Genomic DNA, 22,327 nt, shown 5'->3' with positions numbered 1-22,327 from the left:
TTCTCTTTGGAGACACTTTCCCAAATGCACATAGTGCTGTGCCTTAGCCTTCTAGGTGGTTCTAAATCCAATCACGCTAACAATGATGATGAACAATCACAGCCACTTAGCTACTAAACAGTAAAGCCAGGGTTCAAATTCAAGTCTTCTAGCAAAATGATAGATTAGTAAAACTTAATAATCTCCTGAAGGAAAACTTACATGTTGGCCAACACATACAAAATATTCTTTTGATAGCATGGGAGACACTTAGGGATTATAAATGGAGAAGCGGTAGTCCAGTGGAAAGAGCATCCCTATGAGGATCTCTTCTTGGTCATAGAAAGAAACATGCTGTAATGGCCTCTGGGCAGTGTGAAGCAGGGATTAAAAATGAGACCCACTATGTAAAGGTAGTTGTCTCCTGAGAGCACTGCTTCGTGAGTGTGTGTGTGTGTGTGTGTGTGTGTGTCAGAGACAGAGTCAGATAGAGATATAGAGAGAAAGCAAGAAATTCACCATTTTGTTGTGCTTTGAATGAATACAATTGTCTCTAATAATTTACAATCTTGGACCCATCCTTACTTAGGTTTGCTACTCCAATTTTTATTCTGGTTATGGTTCACCACATTCTAAGTCTATAGCTGGACTGCTTGGTTCATGTGACCATAAATATGGGGTTCCCACAGAAGGGCTTTATGGAGCTATATTACTCCATAAAGATGGAGATTCTTGGTTGTTGACTACATCTGGAATTCACAAAACCCAAATGTCTGAGCGTATCTGTGAGGGATTTTTTTTTCCTAATTAAATAATTTGAAGTGGGAAGGCCCATTTCTAATGTGGATCTTTGAGGTAGAAAGATCTGCCATTAACCTGGCCCACACCTTCCACTGGAAGTCTATACAAAGGACATAGAAGAAGGAAGCTTTCTCTTTGCCTGCTTGTCTTTCTCTCACTAGTAAGTCCATTCCTTCAGAATAGCCAATGTCTGTTTCCATGGCAACAATACCTTACTAGACAAATGGAAGATAAATTGAGACCTCCAACCCTGTGGACTGAGCAAAATAGGGAAGCCTAGACCTTTTCTATCAATTCTTTAGAGATATTTTATTTTATGTGTTCTGAGTGTTTTTGCCTGTGTCTATATATGTGCACCAACTGGAGGTCAGAAGAGGACATCAGATCCCCTGGCATTGCTGTTATGGTTGATTATGAGACCTTGTATGTACTATGAACCAAGATTTTCTGAAAAGGGCAGTGAGTCTTTTTAACCACCAATCCATCTCTCCAGCCTTGCCTAGACCTTTTAGAAATGAAAACTTTGCTGGGATTGAGAGACAGAAACCTGAAAAAACACAGAATAAATCCAAGATGTAGAGCCACACTCTCCTATAGCACCATTTCTACGTCCTGTTGTTGACAGATATTCTGCTAATAACATATCAAAGAGAAGAGTCAGGAAGGCAACTAGAATGCCACTGAGAACTGATGTGTTTGAAACAACAAAGGTAGATACCATATAGAGTTATGAAACACATTGACAGGAATGCATAGGACACTTTTTGGCCTGTAGTGAGTGGCCAAAATCAGCCACCACAAAGGGCACAGTATTGTGTGCACAGGAGGCTTCTTCCCCAACACTTCCTGTGATCCTCACAACAGTCTTCAGGTATCAGAGGAAATGAAGGTTTATAGATACATTTGCTAAAGAGCACTGTGTTAGCTGCTGAGAGCAAATCTGCTATAATAACACACATTGCTCCTAATAACATCCTCCCTTGCTTTTGTGACTAAAGAGGAGGGGGCATGGGGCTGGAGAAATGGCTCAGTGAAGGGCATGTTGCTCTTGCAGCTACCCAGGTTCAGTTCCCTGTACCCACATGATAGTTCCCAGCCATCAACTCTGGGTCTAGAAGGTCCAACACCTTCTTCTGACCTTTGTAGAGACCAGACATTTTTGCGGTAAATACACAGAGAAGCAGACATGACACCCATGTACATAAAGTAAAATATGTCAATAGATCTAGTTTTAAAGAGAAGAAGTAGCATGCTTTGCTTCATTTCTTTATTTTCCCTTTCCACTCCTCCACCGGCATCTTTTTCTCAGAGCTCGTGGTTGGAGCTAATCTCTATCCAGGGCCAAGGGCAGCAGTTGAAAGTCCTTCATGAGTTACCTTGAAAACTAGAAAAAAGATGATGACATGAGGTTGATAGTTAAGGACAGCTTTCTTCATGTATGTCGCCATAGGATGATGACAATGATGACAATGCCAATGACAAAACTCTACTTCCTTAATATTTAATTATGATTCTGATGATTGATTTTAACTGCCAACTTGATGCAACCAAGAACTACCTGGACAGAAAGTCTCAACACAGAATTACCTAGATTGGGTTGCCCCGTGGGAACGAGGACGGGGGATGTGTTGATGAAGTTGATTGATATGGTAAGACTCAGTCTGCTGTGGGTAGTTGGTCACACACAAGTCCAGCACCTGGGAGGCAGGGGACTTTGAGATTGACAGGTCTGAGCAATATAGTGAATTCTATGCCATCTTGGGCTACTTGACAAGACTCCAAAGAAATAAAGAAAACTACACATTACTATATTCACAGTCTTGCCATGATTCATTCTAGTGCCTTCTTTCTTTGCCTGTGTTTTTTAGTGTTTGGAGTCGATCCTGATATGATCCAGGATGGGTCAACCATTCCAATTGCTAAAATATTCCAGACTATCACACAGAAGAGTGTGATGATGCTCCCCCTGGGGGCTGTGGATGACGGAGAACACTCTCAGAATGAGAAGATCAACAGGTGAGCTGACCCTATAAAGGCAGGGAGCTCTATGTGGGCCTGTCCACTAGCCTTGTATGAGCCTGGACAATAACAGACCTGGTGACTTAAGGTCAGAGGTTTCCTAAGGTTGGGAATACCAGGTTAAGCCTCTTTTCAGACCACTTCGGTCCTTGTGTGTCCTGTGGCAGTATTAGAGCTGAGGAGGAGAAGGGGGTGGATGGTCCTGCTGGAGACAAGCATGGGCCTCTGGTGCTTCTTTCCCCATAAGTTCACCAAGCCCATGGGGTTTTACAACATCCCCTAAGATACACTCGATCATCTTCTCACTGGAAGACCCTCCCCTAACTCTGTCAATGTATGGATTTGGATTATATAAACCTCCAAACTAGGGATAAGCAGGAATGTTCCACGCTTCAACCCCTGCCATGTTATAGGTGAGAAACCAAAGAAGCACAGGAGGGGCAGTGCTCTGCAGGAGCCCTGTCGGCAAAGAGGCTAAGGCAGGGGATAAAGCAAGAGCAGAATTAATGGGACTTGTGCTGGATCATGATTCATTGCCTACTCTTCCTCTCTTCCTTCTTCTCCCCGCCCCACTTCCTCCTTCTCTTCCTTCCTCTCCATATTCTGAGACAGAATCTCATTCTATGCCCCCGGCTGACCTGGAAATATCTATGCAGACCAAACTGGCTTTGTGGTTTCTATGTTCCGTTTACCTGTTTTCCAAATGCTGGGATTTGTCATTTGATACCACATCCGGATATCATCTTTATGATAATAATGCCATTTTTCTTTTGTGGCTGACTTTTGTCCTAGGATCTTGGAAGCACGTTAAGTACTTTACATGGATAGGATTTATAACGCGTGCAGTTTTTCTGCACACATGGTTAGGTGCTTTGCCTTCTCCATGGGAATGGAGATGTGTTTCCTTGTTCTTGTGTGTTGTTAGGCGGAACTACATACAGGGGTCAAAAGTATTCGCTGCCTTCTTCCTGGAGTTGTCAAAGCAGCATTCGGGACTACAGGCATCTTCCAGCTAGCTCTGACCCCTCGGGCATGTCTCCGCCCTCAGACCCTGGGCGGAGCTGGAGCAGGGAACATTCAGGAAGTGTGGAAAACGAAACCTTTGGAAAGCACAGACATTGGAGATGGTTTGACAGTCCCTCTGTCCGTAACTTCCTCAAGTCACAGCTACCTGAGCCGCTGGTCCACAAATGCACTGCAACTGGCTGGGACTACCTTCTATACAGGTGGGACGCCTCTTCAGTCAATTGGATTCTCACTTTCAGTTTTGGCTCAGTCCTCCGTTCTAGTCCGTGAGGAGCTGTGGTTCCCAAGCACTGGACCCAGGGTCTCGGGACCTGAGTCACCTTCGCCTGTTCCCTTAATAATGGAAGTGGTGGCTTTCATCAAGTGATTTCCTTGTGGACTCACTTTTAGAAGAGTTACCAGGGCATGTCTCTGTGTTAACTTCTTGCCTCCCCTTCATTTATTTTCTCCAGATTCTTCAACATTCTGAAGCTAAATGACCAATATTCATGCCCCCACACCATTTGGAATCCTTGTGCAAAGATGATTCCCCTCCCCCCTTTAATTAGAAACTTCTTCAGCTTTGCGGTGATCGATGCCACCTGCTCAGCCCCCTCGCCTGCCTCCCATACCTCCTCCCCGGCAGTAAAGCTCCCTCCCTGCAAACATGTACACCCACCGTTCTCCCAGCAAAATTCACCCCAATGGAATTTCTCTCACTCATTGAAAGTTTGCTCGATGAGCTTATCTGAGTTGCTTAAAGCTTTGAGTTAACACCAGCGTTAGACAGAGCACTAATCAACCCTGACATCAGCAAGACATTCTCGATTTAAAGCTCTCTGCTAAATCTGCCTCCGTTCATCGTTTTAGTTAACTATTTTGTTTGGCTTGATTGGGTTTGATGGTGTGAACATTATAAAAAAGTTAATTTTTTTTTAACAGTCAAGGGTTTGTAAATAAACCAATTCTTATAAGTTAATTACTTAAATCACATTAATAGAAGAGAATTTGAAGGTTTATTTTAAATGCTTCTCTTATGGTTCCAAATAAAAACATTCCATAACATCTTTTCCTTCATCTTTCCTGTACCTGTTAGCTGTTGGAATGTCACTTTTCAAATTGCTGTCTCTCGTTTAGGATGGGTGGCTGAGAACATGACGAAGTGGGCAGCAAGCTTGCTTGTACAAGCCTGTGGACCTGGGTTCGGACTCCTAACACCAAAGCACAGCTAGGTGTGTTGGCAAGCATTTATACCCCCAGCACTCGGGGCAGACGGTGGTCAGATTCCAGAGAATCCCTGGCCAGCTAGTCTAGTCAATCAGTGAAAGACTAAACAATAAATATATTCATTTACTCTCATCCCTGGAGGCTCTTGAGACCAATAGTGCCTTGGTTAGTTATTCAACAAACGGAAGAGGAGGAGGGAGGGTAAAAAAAATAAATAACAAAACTGGACCGAGGAAATGTGAATCTGGAAATGTAAGAGTCCAGAGTTCATGTTTCTCTGCCAGCCGTGGTCAGGGTGAACTCCTTAGCGAATCCCTACCAGTTTCTCTACCCTCTTCTAAGCCACGTGGCTACTGCAGCCTGGAATATATTGTGAGATCATTATACATAGAGAGGGGTGAGAAAATCATCCTGGGGACTGGTCAAGCCAATTAGCCAGTTTGTTATAAGGAGGCAAAAAATTGAGGGTAGAGAACATTAAAATATTTATTTAAAAAAATGTCAAAGTAAATATATGCACATAGGCTAGGTGACCATTCCCTATATCCTACCCTGCGGCATGCTGTGACATTTCCATCCCAAGGGCTTTTACTCATAAAGAGGCATCGTGACCATGGCAACTCATAAAAAAGAAGCACTTAATGGAGGTTTGTTTACAGTTCTAAAGGGAGGGAGGGGGAGAGAGACAGACAGACAGACACAGAGAGACAGAGACAGAGAGACTGGGCCTGGCATGAGCTTTTGAAACCTCAACACCCACTGCCATTTAAACACTTCCTTCAGCAAGGCCACGCCTCTTGATCCTTCCCTTGTGGGGGGCATTCTTATTCAAATCACCACAATATCATTCAGATACAACCTTTCGGAATCATAAAAAAGCAACTATCAAGTTTAACTAGTAGATGTAGTACAATCTATCGCTACTGTCAAGTTTAGGGGTTCTTGAGTGTTAGTTGGGCGTTGTAGGTGTACTGAAGGAAATTAAGGAGGCTTTGAAATGTCTGGGTTCCATACTGCATTCATGAAAATAGAATGCAATATCTAGAAGCCTATCGTGAGTGTCCACTGGACTGTGCAGAGGTTCTGGTCATTGCCTTGTCTCTGCAGCTGAGCGGGGAGAGGGTCATGCAGCAGGAAACACAGTGGTTCTACCCCAGCCCTCTTCTTGCTCTCAGGAAGTATATCCAGCACCCCCGTGGTTTTCGTATTAGCCGAGTGGACAGCTGGTCTTCTCATCTGACCCACATCCACTAGTCTGCCTGTCTCATATTGGACACACTGATCATCCATTTGTCATGAAAATGGCTGCTCACCCCAACCTTTTCTTCTGTGGAGTGCTGCATCTTGGTAAATGGGCCTTGGGCCAGGTAATGAAAAAGCCTGGAATTTCCTTCACATCTGTCTTTTGTCAAGACCAGTCAATTCCATTTCTCAAAAGCCACCACTTCCTTCTATTCCTTCTGTCGCCTTTCCTAGCACCAAGGCCAAGCTGCTTTCTTTACCTTTTGTTGACTTATCACAAAGATTCTTTCTAGGTTTCCCACTGGCAGCTTTTGTCACACTGAAGGCTAGGTGTCATTCAAATCCAGAAGAAGACTCTGGAGTGGCTGTGTGACCTTACAGTGATTTTAACACCACAGAAAGGTCTCTCCACAATCACTTCCACTACCTCTGCTGGCCTCACACCTTCCCCTTCTAGCTGTATCCGGACAACCCGGCTCTTCTAATCCTTCCAGTTCCTCAACCATTAAGAGCAATGCAGGGGCTTCTCTGATTCTCCTCCTTCTCCAGAAATATTCCCATGAACTTCTAGGGGTTAGACAGTCCTTGTACTGGCTGGTTTTGTGTCAATTTGACACAAGCTGGAGTTATCACAGAGAAAGGAGCCTCAGTAGAGGAAATGCCTCCATGAAATCCAGCTGTAAGGCATTTTCTCAACTAGTGATCAAGGGGGAGGGCCCAGCTCATTGTGGGTGGTGCCATCCCTGGGCTGGTGGCCTTGGGATCTATAAGGAGGCAGGCTGAGCAAGCCAGGGGAAGCAAGCCAGTAAGTAACATCCCTCCATGGCCTCTGCATCAGCTCCTTCTTCCTAACCTGCTGGGTTCCAGTTCTGATTTCCTTTGGTGATGAACAGCAATGTGGAAGTGTAAGCTGAATAAACCCTTTCCTCCCCAACTTGCTTCTTGGTCATGATGCTTATGCAGGAATAGAAACCCTAAGATAGTCTGCTTTCCCCATTATTTTTCAGATGTCAGCTTAGTGTGTGCATACACACGAATGTCACTTAAATGAACAGATTGGGGGAGGGATTAGCTCTTTCCATCTACCATGTGGATTTGGGGGATTGTCTTAGCGTTTTATTGCTGTGAAGGGACACTTTGACCATAGCAACTTTTATAAAGAAAACTGGGGCTGGGTTACTGTTTCAGAGATGTAGTCCATTATCATTATGGTAGGAAACAGGCAGTGTGTAGCAGAAATGGTGCTGGAGGAGCCTAGAGTTCTACATCTTGATCTATAGGCGGCAGAAAGTGATTGTATGTCACACTGGGCATAGCTTGAGGATGTATTAGAGTTCAAAACCCACATCCACGGTGACACATTTTCTCCAAGGAGGCCATACTTCCTAATAGTGCCACTCCCTATGGTCTGAGCATTTAAACACTCGAGTCTGCTGGGACCATTCCTATTCAAACCACAACAGGATCAAACTTACATCATCAGACTTGGCAGCGAGCACTTTTACCTGTAGAGCCATCATTAATCCAGCTGTAATTGTGTGCTCATCTATGCACATGTGTGTGTGTGTGCAGGTATATGTGCACATGTGTGTGCATTCATGTAGAGGTCAGAGGTTAATTGTTTTCTACCTTATATTCTAAGACAGGGTCTTCTCTTGAACTTGGAGCTCCAAAATTCAGATAGATTGGCTAGCTAGCATATCCCAAAGAGCCTCCTGTCTCTTCCTTCTCTACAGGAATATTCATAGGTTCTACCTCGCTCTGGGGAGCTGCATAGGTCTCATATGGCTCATCACAGCTACTCTGATTTATGACAATAATAATCTTGCCTAACTTGAAGGAAACAATCATTTAACAGAGGCCAAAAGAGAAGCCTGTGTAGGCAAGACCCCAGACACACGAGCGCCATAATATCCTAAGCTCTTTTCAACATAATGCCAACATTTCAACACTGGCAGATTTCATAACCAACCAACAAACCAATGAATCAAAGTCTTGTTGAGTAATCATCTAATTGGGTAAGACTGTTGTGCCATCCATGAGAGCAATGAGCTGAGCTCATCCTTGTAAATGCCACACACACAGTATCTGATCTAGCACCAATCTGCTGGGTTTCTTTGTATGGAAATAAGAAAGGCTCAAAAAGTGAAATCTGTGTTGTTTGATTTCTTATTTTGTGGGTAGTTTCACCTACAAGCAAAGTCCTGAACAAACTCTGTTGTCTGAGCCAAAGGACTGTTGTGTTGAGTGAACAGGATACCATACCACTTTAGATGTCTAGTAGTAAGAGAATTCAATGTGAAATATCCATCCATCCATCTATCTATCTATCTATCTATCTATCTATCTATCTATCTATCTATCTATCTATCTATGATTTATTTTATACATGAGCACACTGTAGCTGTCTTCAGACACACACTAGAAGAGGGCATCAGATCCCATTACAGATGGTTGTGAGCCACCATGTGGTTGTTGAGAATTGAACTCAGGACCTCTGGAAGAACAGTCAGTGCTCTTAACCACTGAGCCATCATCTCTTCAGCCCTGTGAACTATATATTTAAAGACTTACTTTTATTTATGTCTCTCTGTGTGTCTTGCATGTTCGTGAACACTTGTGCAGATGCCAGTGGAGGCCAGAAGAGGAAACCAGATTCCTTGGAGCTGGAAATACAAGTGACTGAGTTGCCTGTGGGTACTGGGAACTGAACTGTTCTTTGCAAGAGCAGAAAGTACCCTTAACCACTGAACCACATCTCCAGATCCAAATGTTAAATATTTTAAATAGTATTTTTTTTCCTATTTAAGTTTGACTACTTTGAATGTGAACGGCTAATGAACTAAGTTATGTTTTGGCCTTGAATATGTAAAATAATGTAGAATTCTTGCTTTTATGTTAATATGCCCTTAATTAGATTAACTTAACTAGATTTTTTTTCATTTTTTAAATGTACATTGGTATTTTTCCAGCATGAATGGCTGTGTGAAGGTGTCAGATCCCCTGGAACTGGAGTTACAAACAGTTGTGAGCTGCCATGTCGGTGCTGGGATTTGAACTCAGGTCCTTTGGAAGAGCAGCTAGTGCTTTTATCCCCTGAGCCACCTCACCAGCCCCAATGCACTAATAATGCCATGGGCTAAAAACTTCTGGCTTATTTGTTTTGCCCTTTCTGCAAATCCACATTGAATATTGTAGGTTCTGTCACAGAGCCAGGCAACCCTCTACCCAGCAACAATTCAGACTCTGGGAGGCAGAGGCTGGGCTTTGGACTCGGCTCCAAAGTCTTTGCTGATGAGTAAAGAGGCTAGAAACACAAGAGGTTTTCTACAGTGATGAAATGATTTGGTTTTTAAGAAAAGCGATGGTAGAAGTAATGACTGTAATTTCTTAGCAGTTACAATAAGTAAATAAATGTTCCTGAACTATTTTAGTTTGTATAGAAGTGAAGAGAAGAAAAATGTCATTATGTTGACAAATCTCATTTTAAAACACTATTCTAGTGTAATTCCTTATTCTAGATAAGAAAAAATATGTCAGAGAAATTATGCCTTTCACTGAATTAGAGAATATAAAGTTTTAAATTATATCACCTCCCACATTGAAATTCACCAAAAACACATTCAGAAAGAGCTAAGACTAAGATTCTGAGTGGGTGTTTAATATACGCATTTGCACTGTTTTCCTAATTAGGCATTTGGACTTAATAAAAAAAAAAATGTGACAAGGGACTTGAATATTAGATGACAATGTAAAATTAGTCACCAAGAATGACCAACCTCCCTTCCAAACTGTAAATTATTATTATCAAATAACTGGAGTTAAAGTCTATCTGCACCCCCACTTTCAGAACCATAAAGCAAAGATCTGGGGTACTTCAGCAGGTAGAAATAGGGGTGCAGAGTTCTTGAGAGTAGAGACACGGAGGGAAACACTAGATTCTGCATTCTATGCCTAATAACAAGCTAAGGACAGAGGAAATAAATGGGGTTTAATTTCTTCCTCACTGTAGCAAAAGAAACAAAGCAGTTCTTCAAGTACTGACTAAAGTACCGCCTGTTGGGGCTGGAGAGATGGCTCAGTGGTTAGAGCACTGACTGATCTTCCAGAGGTCTGGAGTTCAATTCATAGTAACCACATGGTGGCTCACAATCATCTGTAATGGGATCTGATGCCCTCTTCTGGTGTGTCTGAAGACAGCAACAGTGTACAGTATACAATCTACATAAGATAAGTCATTCTTAAAAAACAAACCTCAACTGCCTGTTAATGAAGTACAAACCATCAATGTTCTTCAGCACTTTCAAGGAGGAAGGGAAGGGGACGAAATGTGCTATGTGTCATACTGTCTTTTGTGAGAGTGGTTGTGATTGTCTAAACACTAGACTGAGCTTGGTAAATTTCCTACAGGGTCTGACAAGGCTCATCAGGTAGAGCTGCTTGTTGACCCCCTGTCTCCACATGGTGGAAGGAGAGAGTCAACTTCTAAAGGTCTGTATGTCTTCCCCATACATGTGCCATTGTACACATGTGCACTGTGCATGTTCACGCGCTCACACACACACACACACACACACACACACACTAAATTCTGATAAATTATTTCTCCACTTGTGCAACAAGCCAATTCAAGACAGATTAGCTTACATATTGGCAGGTTTATTGGGAAGCTGCTCTCAGGAGATTCCTCTGGTCCCAAAGACGGAGACCAGGGAAAGAGAAAGGGTGCACACACAGAGAGGGGAAGGAGAAGAAGAAAGAGAAACCAAATTCCTAAGGAGGGAAGGGAAAATTAAAAAGGAGCCTCCTCAAGGATATGTAAGTGGTGGTCAACTGCAGGGAGACAGGACTCTTTAAAATGTCTTTAAAAAGTCCTTTGAGAATTTTATATAAGCATCTTGATTCCTCATCCCTCCTCCGAGATCCACTTCCACCTCCCCACACCCTCAACTTCATGCGCTTGTTGTTTAGTAATGTGTATGACCAGCCTGTGCTGCCCACGCCCTCCAGAGGGAGAGGTTTTCCACTGTGGCATGGAGGATCTATTAGGGGCTACCTGGACCCTGAAAGAACACTGAATCTCTTAAAGAAATCTGAACGAACCGTCAATTTGTCATCGCTCCTTACATAGGGGTCAGGGCTCGAAAACCCTCTTTTGGTCCATGATGGAATGCTGGCCGGCTTGGTCTTGTGTGGGTCTCCTGCAGACTAGCACAGCTTTGGTGAGCTCTTGAGTGCAGTGGTCCCTTCATTTCTGTTTTAGTCTGGGTCCTTCTCTACCTCTGGCTCTGACAAACTTTCCACCCGTTTCTTTGTGGTGACCTTTGAACCTTGGTGTTGCATTTGTGGCTGAGCACTCCAGTGATACTTAGTCTCGGCATGTTGCAATTAGTGAGAACTGTTTCTATTGAGACAATGTCTAATTCTATAGACAAGGCTGGCTGGAAGTTCACAGAGCCTTCCTCTTCCTCTCAGACACTAGGGTTGAGAATGAGATCCACCTCATCGCTGAAGGCACACACTGGGATAAGGTTGTGACCACCATGCCTGAGACAGTCATCTCCAGTGTTGGAGTGTGGCTTTTTAGTGTTCCAGCTGACTGAATCTCCCAGGTACTTGTGGGTTTAGACCCCAATAAATCTCTTAGTTCAGCAAAGATGGGTTTACGAGGAACACCTTTTTGGTCTGTCTGTCTTTGCCCTCAGAATCAGGGGTGAATACAAACAGGTTTCCCCAAATATCATGTTCCACAGTAGTAATGTCTGGCTAGCCTGGAATTTGCTATGCAGATCAAGCTGGTCCTGAACATAGAGAGGTACACCTGCCTCTCGAGGGCTGAGACAAAAGGCACTGCACCACCACGCCGGGCCTTTTCGAAGTTTGTTTTTTAAAGTAATAAGATAACATTATACATCAATGTCCCTTTTGAATACATTGGTAGAAACGTGAAGTGGCAAGTGAGGAAGCCTCTCTAGGCACCAGATGCTATCTGATTGGCCGAAGGGAGGGGTCTGTTTGTACATTCCAAAGGGATTTAAACTTCTTCTCACTGGCAGTAGACCCTGGGTGGCTATTTAGAAGGATAAGATAGCCCAAGAGAGTTTGGCTCTGGAACTGCAACATTCCACCTCCCCCTCCCCCTCCTTCCCCAGTCATTTGTCATTTGGTAGTTTAACAATCAACCTTGTAAAATGCTTGTTCTTGGAAAGTGTGACTTACTGTTTGAGAGGAACGTCAGTTCACAGCTGTACTCAGTGAATTTTGCTCAGTGTGTGTTCAAGGTCAAAGTACTGCTGTCTTCAGGAAGCACGTGGGAACCAAGCAAGTTAGAGGTGTCCGGGAAACCAGAGCTTTTCACAGGTGTATTGTACTGTATTACATTATATCGCATTATCCTCTAACGTATTTATTATGCTACATTATGTCATTATACCATGTAATGTCTGTCATGTTATAGTGTGTTGCCCCCCAAGGTAGGAATTGGAGCCGAACTCCCCCCCCCCCATGTCTCAGGGTAGAAAATAACATTCCTGAGGCATCATCTTAAAGACTTCTGATCGGGGCTGGAGAGATGGCTCAGTGGTTAAGAACACTGACTGTTCTTCCAGAGGTCCTGGGTTCAAATCCCAGCAACCATTTGGTGGCTCACAACCATCTGTATGGGATCTGATGTCCTCTTCTGGTGTGTCTGAAGACAGCTACAGTGCATTCATATAAGTAAAAATAAATCTTAAAAAAAAAAAGACTTCTGCTAATTTTGAGTTTCTTTTCCACCACTTCTCTCACCTGTCATAAGATTTTAAAAAAAATCTCCCAGGAGGTGCAATCCAACACAGAAATAATCAGCCTGATATGGCAGGGAAGTGATCTGGGCTGATTGATGGTGTATTTCCCCTCTTTACAGAAAAGGGCTGCAAGAATATTAGGCCTAATTTCCTCCTTAAAACTTAGTCTTCGAAAAAAGTTAGTCTTTGAAGCTGGGTGGTGGTGGCGTTCAGGAGGCAGAGGCTGGCAGTTCTCTGAGAGTTCAAGGTCAGCCTGGTCTGCAGAGAGAGAGGTCCAGGACCACCAGTGCTGTTAGACAGAGAAATCCTGTGTTGAAAAACCAAAATAAAATAAAATGAACGTTTAAATTTTTTGTTTATTTATTGTTATTTTGTATGTAAGTGTGTGTGTGTGGGGGGGGGGGAGGGAGGGAGGAGAGTGTTTGGGTATGGATATCAAATTATGTGTGAAGGTTAGAGGACACTTTTGGAAGTTGGTTTTGTTTCTCCTTTTACCATGGGTTCTTGGCACTGAATTCAGACTGTTCAGCTTGGATAAGAAGCACCTTTACATGAGACATCTCGCTAGCCCTAATTTTATCCCCCAATGTGTGAGTGCATACCCTTAAACACTGTCTTTCATCCACAATGCAAATCAAAATCCTGAGGTTAACATTGACATGTTTTTTCTAATAACCAGACCTTACTCATATCAATACCTTATTTTTATTTTATATTTTTTTATACAAAAATTTCCAAAAGGGTTACTGTGTTGGCTAGTTTTGTTTCCAACTTAATATAAGCTCGAGTGACCAAAGAAGGAATCTCAGTTAAGCCCCCCCTCCCAACCCCAGTGGCCATATTGCAAGCCCGTGTGTGGCCTTTTCTTGGTTGAGGATTGATGTGGGAGGGGCCAGCTCTGTGTGGGCAGTGCCACCCTTGGGCAGGTGGTTTTGAGTTGTATAAGAAAGTTGAACAAGCTGTGAGGAGCAGGCCACTACGAACTGTTCTTCCATAGTTCTGCTTCAGTGCCTGCCTGACTTCTCTCAGTGATGGTCTGTAACGTGGAAGCGTAAACTGAATACATCATTTTATCCCCAGGTTGCTTTTGGTGTTTTATCACAGCAATAGAAACACTGACTAAGACAGAAGAGTGTTGTAATGAGACTCATAGCAAAGTAGTGAAATTAGAGGGCTTAATACAACTATATTAACAATCATATTAAATCTAAATGTTGGTACTGTGCCTCAGTCCCTGGAGTGCTTGCCTAGTATGTATGCCCAAAGCCCTGGGCTCACTCCGGCACCGCATTAAAATGAGCATGGTGAAGCCAGGCAGTGGTGGTGCATGTCTTTAAACCCAGCACACCTTTAATCCTGATTCACACAGAGAGTTCAGAGTCAGCCAGAGCCAGCAGGGAAGTACATGCTGCTCTTGCGTAGCTCAGTTCCCAGCAACCTCAGGGAGGCTCACAGTCATCACAACTCTAGTGTCTGGGAATCTAGTGCCCTTTTTAGTCTCCTTGGGTACCAGGATTTCATATGATGTACACACAGACAAAGAGGAAAACACTCTTATACATGAAGTAAAACTAAAGCATTCAAAGTCGTTTTACTCAAGGGACCCTGCCTCAATACATAGATAGCAATCAAGTCAACCTGGGGTATATACATATTCACATGTACACATATACCCGCACATGTGTGTTGATAGATGTGAGTACACATACATGCACATGTTTATATTTACACAAAATAATTCTAAAAATATCCAGAGACGTTTTGCTCCACATGTATGTCACCTTCTCTGGCTCCCACTTAGGAATGCTGATTCTGAGCTGGGCAGGGTGGCTCACGCCTTTGCTCCCAGCACTTGGGAGACAGAGGCGGGTGAATGTCTAAGTTAAAGACAAGCCTAGTTCTAGGCAAGTTCCAGGACAGCCAAGGCTAGTACACAGAGAAATTCTGCCCCAAAAGAATGTTTATTCTTTGACATTGTATATTGAAAATCTATAAACTTGTTTTTTTTTCCCACCTCATTATGTTCCTAATTAAGTGTCTTTGGTGTCTCAGAAGAGATTTTGGTTTTCTTATTATTTATTTATTATTTATTTATTTGACCCAGGGCCTTACTGTGTAGATTTGGCTGGCCTGGAACTCACTATATATAACAGGATGGCCCTAAACTCAAAGAGATCCACGTGCCTCTGCCTGAGATTAAAGGTGTGCACAGTGTGCCTACAGTAAGCAGCAGTGAGACTGCTAAGTATTTGGGAATGTTTAGGGGTGGAATACATGGACTTTGCTTTATAAGATGAAACGAGACCTTAGAGGCCAAGATTAAAACACAGTTGTGGTGCTGTGTGGTTTCTATTAAACCTGACTGCACTTAACTCCACATTGAAACACACCTCTGGGTATGTTTATGGGGGTGTTTCCTGCCTGAATGTAGACACATCAACCTACCGTCAGAGCCCGGAACTGAACAGAGAGACCAGCATTCCTTTCTGATTCCTGACCAAGGATACCATGTGACTAACTTTGTCATGTGACTTTCTCTATGTTACTCCTCTCATAGTAGACTAAAACTTTGTCTTTTTTAAAGGAATTTTTTATTTATTTTATGTGAGGATGCTGTAGCTGTTTTCAGACACACCAGAAGAGGGTACCAGATCTCATTACAGATGGCTGTGAGCCACCATGTGGTTGCTGGAAATTGAACTCAGGACCTCTGGAAGAGCAGTCAGTGCTCTTAACCGCGGAGCCATCTATCTATCCCTAGACTAACACTTTTAAAACTATGGGAAATACTTCCATAAGTTACTTTGGTCAGGAATGTTGTCACAAGTGACTAACAGCTTTCTTTGTAGGAATGAGAATGTCTTTATTGTAGTCATTGGTAGCAAAATGGTATGGGTAAAACATTTAGCAGTGTGTATCACAGAGTGGGGATTCAATATATTATATTTATTTTTATTAATTTTGATGGATGTTTGTATATTTATAAATACTGTAGAGAATCACCATTTTTTTTCCTGTTTATTAATCTATCTTCACTCGTCTTTTTTGGGCAACTTTTACTAGTTAAAAACTTTGTTTAATGTATTTTCACCATAGTCACTATGGTCTCTAATTCATCCCAGATCCACCCTCCTCTCCTCACTTACCTGACTTTGTGTCATGTTCAATTTGGGCTGCCCTTATACTCTTGGATGTGTGGTTTTTCTACTGGAGCATGGTTGACTGCCCCCTCACAGAGATCGTACACTCTTAAAGAAAAATGATTCTCTCTTCCAGTCACTAACAACTGCCAATAGCAACCGAAGAAGGAGTGAGACGTTGTGCCCACCTCATCTCTTCATTCTGGAATTTTGGTTTGAGCCTGCACAGGTCTTGAGCCTGCTGTCACAATGAGGCCACACTAATGTGTGTGCACACATGCAACCGCCGTTCTGTGTCCAGATAACAGTTTCGTTGCCATCACCTTTTAACTCTTACAGTCTTAGTCTCTGTCGTGTTGCTATTAAGAGTCACCATGACCATGGAAACTCCTATTAAAAAAAAAAGGATTCCATTATTGTCCGAGACCAGCTCGGGCAAACAACTTGGGTGCCCCCAGAGCCAGAGCGAGGATTGAAAGAAATGAGACAAGGTAGTTAAAGCTGCAGCATGACTTTGGCAGGACTTGAGGCCTAAGCCTTGTGGCCAAAGCGGAAGCTTGGTTTAATCCATCTCTATTTAAATCACTTTAATTACATGCAAAAAGGTAACATTAGTTCTGAGACTGGGATCAAGTGAGATAACAACCAAAGATCCTGCAAACATCTTACTGGAGGTCAGGTAAAAAAGTCGGAGACAAAAGTGGATACTGCTGTGCCTACATTCTGCAATCCACCCTGCGCTGAGCTGCATTCCTAAGGATACTGCCTGGAGCATCAAATATGAATATACTTCCCTATGCCACATTCCAAAAGGCCCTGCCCCGAACTACAGATGTGGATGTACTTATAGCCTCATCTTGAGAGCCCTACTTCAAGCTATAGATGCCAATATGCTTGATACTAGCCCTTACAGGGTGTAGCATAAAAGCCAGATTCCTGCCTTTTCCGGCCCCAAGATGTCATGGGATAATATTAATATTACTCGGCCATCAACTGATCAGAGGTGCCAAAAATGCTCTCCACACATTATGGCTTGCTTATAGTTTCTTTAGGTTTAGCCCATTATCTTCATGGCAGGGAACATGGCCACACACCTGCAGATATGATGGTGAAGAAGTAGCTGAGAGTTGTACAGCAACAGGAAGAGAAAGCCTGAGCCTGGCATGGGCTTTTAAGACTTCAGAGCCCATTCCTCTCCCCTCCCCTCCCTGCCAGTAGAACATCCCTCCAATATCTCCTAATCCTTTTCGGATATGTTATAGGTGTTCCATTTAGGGCTGAGCATTTCTTTTTCTGGTTTCCAAGATAGGGTTTCTCTATGTAACTGCCCTGGCTGTCCTGGAACTCGCTGTATAGACCAGTTGTTCTTGAACTCAGAGATCCTCCTTTCTTTGCCTCTCAAGTGCTGAGATTATAAGGTATTTACCACTATTCTTGGCTAGGGGTGAATATTTCATGGTCTTTGATGAGGTTGACTGATGAATTAATGTGTCTCTGTGTCATGTGCCTTTTTCCCGTTTTATAAGATCTCAGTTTTTAAAAGAAAGGTATAATTAAAAGTGGCTTCAAGCCACATATGACAGATCTGTGTAATACTTTTTGTTGACAATGACATTTCTCCCGAGGAAATGACCTCCTAGAGTCATACAGCATCCTGGCTTTGGTCTGTGTGAAGTGCTGGGAACCAAACTCAGGGTCTCACACCTCACAAACATGCTCTTTCACTGACCTGTCTCTAGTCTTTTTTTTTTTTTTTTTTTTTTTTTTTTGAGACAAGGTTTTTCTAATCCTGGCTGTCCTGGAATTCACTCTGTAGACCAGGCTGGCCTTTAACTCAAGAGATCTGCCTGTCTCTGCCTCTCAGGTGCTAGGATTAAAGGCGTGCACTATCACTACCCAGTTTTTGTCTCTAGACTTAAATTGTCAGATTAATGCCAATTATTATGTTCTTGTACTGAAATCACATGGGTGCAAGGATGAATTCAATCCTATGATGTTGTGGTATCTGAATTATTGACTCCTATTGTGGCTGGAGTTGGAAATGATCCTCAATGTCTCATGTGCTGTCACCTCTTTCCAGTCTGTTGGAAGTGCTTGGAAGAGATTGTGAAACTTTGGAGACATGGAGCAGAAAGAGATTACTAATGGAGGGCCCTTGAAGTTTATAATCATCTCTGATTTCTGCCTGAGGCTTGTTTTCCCAATCTGCCCAAGAGTAGCAGCAGCCACAAGCTTCTGTTAACCACTGAGGAAGCCACTACCCATTCCTTCCCCAGCATAGGAATGTATACTTTCAAACTGTGACCGGAGATAGATAAATCCTTTAATAGGTTGTTAGGTGTTCGAGCATTTTGTTACAGGTATAAGGATATAGCTTCCTGTCCAGCATCCATCCTTATTTTATTTATTCATTTGTTTTTTGGAGACAGGGCTTCTCTGTGTAGTCTTGGCTGCCCTGCACTTCACTTGATAGACCAGGCTGGCTGAGATTCAAGAGATCAGCATGCCCCTGTCTCTCTGCTGAGATTAAAGGCTCGTGACATAACCAACCCGTCCTTTCCTCCCATTCATTCCTTTCTAATTTTTATTTAGCTTATATACCCGTCCTATTCCCACTCTGCTAATTGTAGGCACTGTGGAAGGTATCACAGAAATGTCACATTGTACCCAGGCCACTGTACTTTGAGTCAGTACTATAGACTAGAATAAGGCTGACTCTTGAGTGATATTCCACGTTTAACCGTAATCTTGGAAACGGTTATTTGATTCTCTTAGATTACAATTCCCTATCGTGGATACCTGAATCACAATGAAAATTCAACAAGATTATTCTCAGGAACCATTAGATTCGCGGCTCCCTGAGAGTTTTAGCGCGGCTCACATGGGAGTTTTAGCGTCGTTGGATTATCTGTTTTCATTATTTGAGGTAGCACTCTGTCAAGCACAGCCTTAATATGGGGACCCCCAGAGGCTCTAGGCCTACTCCTTGGGGGACCCGAAGCGGAGGAAGGCTTTAGCGCAGGCCCCGCCCCTGCCCTTCCCAGCACCGCCCTCGGGTTCGAGGGATGGAAACGGCGCGGAGTGCTGTGGGGACGGTCCCGCTGAGCATCCTCGGGAAGGCGACTGCCCTCTCAGGAAGAACAGGCCGCCTGTGAGGCCAAACAGCTTCTGCCCTACAGATTGACTCTCTAGGCTTTCCGTTTCCCTTCCAGCAGAGGGTGGAACTTCCTGTTTTCTCCCGTAGGAACTTCCGGAAAGTACCGATGGGTTAAAAACAAGTCGACGCGCAGAGCTGCCGGCCATTCGAGGAAAAACAAAGAACGTGAATTTAGGCCTTTAGCCAAGGCAATTGGGAAATCTTTGTTTTTCGGTTATGGTGTTCTGTGCTCCATCCAGCGCAGTCGCCCTGGGAACCGCCGGAAGTCGCTCAACGAAGAGACAGGAAGTCCCGCCTCTTCCTCCCAGAGGGAAGACGGTGAGCCGGAGGAGTCAGTCAGAGGGCCTAGCAGGAGCGATTTCCCCGACAAACAGGTGAGTTATTCTCCGGCGGGGCGGGGGGTTTGGGGGCGGGGATGGTCCGGCGTCGGCGCCGGGTCCCCGGGCGGCGGCCTGCGGGCCCGGGCGGGTGGCGCGGCGTCGGGAGCCCGCGGGACCGCAGCGCTCCCGCCCCCTCCCCCGCCTCCGCCCCTCCCCGCCGGGCCGGACGCCGCCCCGCCGCACGCCGGGACCCACGCCCTCGCCAGTCGGCGGCGCACGTCCCGCTGCCCGGCGCCCTCCGCCCCGCGCTGCAGCAGTCGGCGCCGCGGCGGCCTCGCGCCCTGTCCGGCCCCTCGGGCACGGGTTTGCCCTCGGCTGGCGCGTTGACAGCCTTGCTCAGGGTCTCCGCGCAGCCCTCGGCTCCGAGCTCTGGCCGTTCTCGCTTCGTCCCGAGGGAGCTCGCTTCGGCAGCCGAGCGCTGCCCCGCGTCCGCTCTGAGGACCCGGCTTCCCTCAGAGGCTCCGGGCCGTCCGCTCCTGGGCAATCGGCTCCCCTGCCTAAGTCGCTGCCACTCGCGCTTCTTCCGTTACGCCATGCTGGTGACAAGGAGCCCCTGACGGAAAGGGAGGTCCCTGCTGTACGCGACTGTGCGGAGACTCTGGCCGCTCAAGCGGTCACTGACCAGCCTGGCAGTGGGCAGCGCGTCCCTTCCCACTTACCTCCGTGTCCTCAGGAGCACCGGTGGCGGTGCTTCCCTCTGATCAGTCTGCTGGGAGTTGGGAACAGTAGCTGCTGACCCCTGTTGGTTGTTTTGGGTTTTGAGTAGACCGTTCATATGAAGAGTTCTGGAATAGGATCCCTTGGTGGATTCTGTGAGCACACCACATACACACGAGGATTTCTTATGGGCAGTCATATCTAATGATGCGACTTGAGTTATAACTTTTTAGTCTATACTTGACAGAACTAGTCACAGTATGTACCTAATTAGTGGATGATAGTCCATTTTGAAACAGAAAACTGCTTAGAAAATACTCGAAGATCTCCTGTTAGTTGCACGTACTCTGCATAGCTCATAAAGCAAGGCAGCCTTGTTTAGTAGCAGTTACTCTCAATGTGTAAACATCCGTTAAGTAACTTAAACAACATTAATGTTCACATTCAAATGTTAGTACTGTCTTGTTATAAATAGGACTGAGTCAGTCAAAACCCATCACTACAGTTGACACCCAAGAGCAGTGAGTGTACTGTACCATCTTACCCTCAGAGAATAGAGTATCAACACTAGATTGTACTGTCGGTCTCTGTACAAAGTGCTGTAGCAGGTGTAGTGATTGTTTACAACACTGGTTCCATTAAAATTAGTTTTATTGAGAAAACATTCTTTTAAACTTTTTATTTTTGTATTTGTAGAAAAGTTGCAGGGTAGCACAGGGTGGATTTGGTACTAAAGCAGTGTCTTCACTTCAGAAGCAGCACCTCCAGTTTCCGCCAGCCGTCATTCTAGGTTCTGGAAAAGGTGATTTTGAGATCTGGTTTAGCAGACAGCTGTTTTAAGAAATGTGCTAGAACAGAGATCTGGGAATACAGAGAAAGTTATACCTACTTGCCTGTTGGGGTGGTAAAACCTTGCAGATAATAGCATTTGAGTTTGGTGGCAAGGGTTAGTAGGTATTTTGTCAAAGGATGGATTTCCGAAAAGGACGGACAGCTTTTCTTATTGGAGGAGAACTCTGGTGAAATAGAATCTTATTTTTTTTTCCTCCTTTCAGAAAGTTGTTTCCTAATTAGGTGACAGAAAGAATCCCAGTGTGTGTAAACTCATGAATGGGTGAAGCTGTGTAGCTCCAAGTGGTTCTTTGATACTATGAAACCATGTCAGTCAATGACAGGATGTTCCAGAATGCCAGACGGTGATTGAACACAAAGTTGTCTTCCCTGCTCTGGAGTTCATACAGAGAGCATGGCCTGCTTGCTTTGTGGCAGCCGTTGCTCTGAGTGAACTTTGAACTGGTGGATGGGTAGTGGAGGACTGAGCTAATTACTGGCATGGCAGCACAGTCTAGTGCTGGTGCAGCATTCTCTGAGTCACGGTGTGCGGTTCCACTCACTTCTTGGGTACCAACTATAGCGATGGGTTTTGACTGACTTAAACAGAAGAAGTAGATAGTTTTCAGAATTAAAGGGGCAGGCTGGAGAAATGTGTTTGAAGAGAGACTGGCTACCTCCCATATGTAGCCTGGTTGGAACTTTGCTGCTGACAAAGTCACCACTGGAGAAAAAGCCTCTACCTTTGTTGATAGGCTCTTGAATCCCTTCTGCCACAGGAACCTTTTTCTGCCTCTGCATCTTGGTGATGTTCAGAGTTCTAAGTGAGGACATAGAATTAGTCAAACTACCCTTGTTTCTAGGGACTAGAGAGAGAAAATATATTTTCTCATAATGAAGTCCTTCAAAATAGGAGGGTAACTTCCTACGGAAAAAAAGTTAAATATGACTTGCTACTACTTAGCTTGCTGGACTTCCTTTGTTAATTTACCATATTAAAAACTGGTGAAGCTGGGAGAAGTGGCATTTCAAGTGCTGGCTGCTCCTTACAGATTTTGTGTGTACTTCAGTGTTTAAGTATTGAGTCAGGGAGGCAACAGGGGG

General features: G+C 44.3%; 1 protein-coding gene across 1 annotated transcript in view; it reads left to right on the top strand.

Moving 5' to 3' along the window:
- The window catches only part of CNDP1 (carnosine dipeptidase 1), a gene marked incomplete at its 5' end in the record, with an annotated part of 41,383 nt that extends 36,649 nt beyond the window's left edge, over nt 1–4,734 (top strand). Inside the window, 2 exons of the mRNA XM_080920125.1 lie at nt 2,649–2,796; nt 3,725–4,734. Of these exons, the coding sequence (XP_080776251.1) occupies nt 2,649–2,796; nt 3,725–3,815 (239 nt within the window). The 3' untranslated portion in view covers nt 3,816–4,734. The remainder of the gene's footprint in view (nt 1–2,648; nt 2,797–3,724) is intronic.
- Between the last annotated feature and the right edge of the window lie 17,593 nt (nt 4,735–22,327).

This window comes from Micromys minutus, assembly GCF_963924665.1.
Source record: "Micromys minutus genome assembly, chromosome: 8".
In the NCBI taxonomy this organism is placed as follows: domain Eukaryota; kingdom Metazoa; phylum Chordata; class Mammalia; order Rodentia; family Muridae; genus Micromys; species Micromys minutus.
The sequence above is the reverse complement of the archived record's forward strand: the minus strand, read 5'-3'. Positions and strand labels throughout refer to the sequence as shown.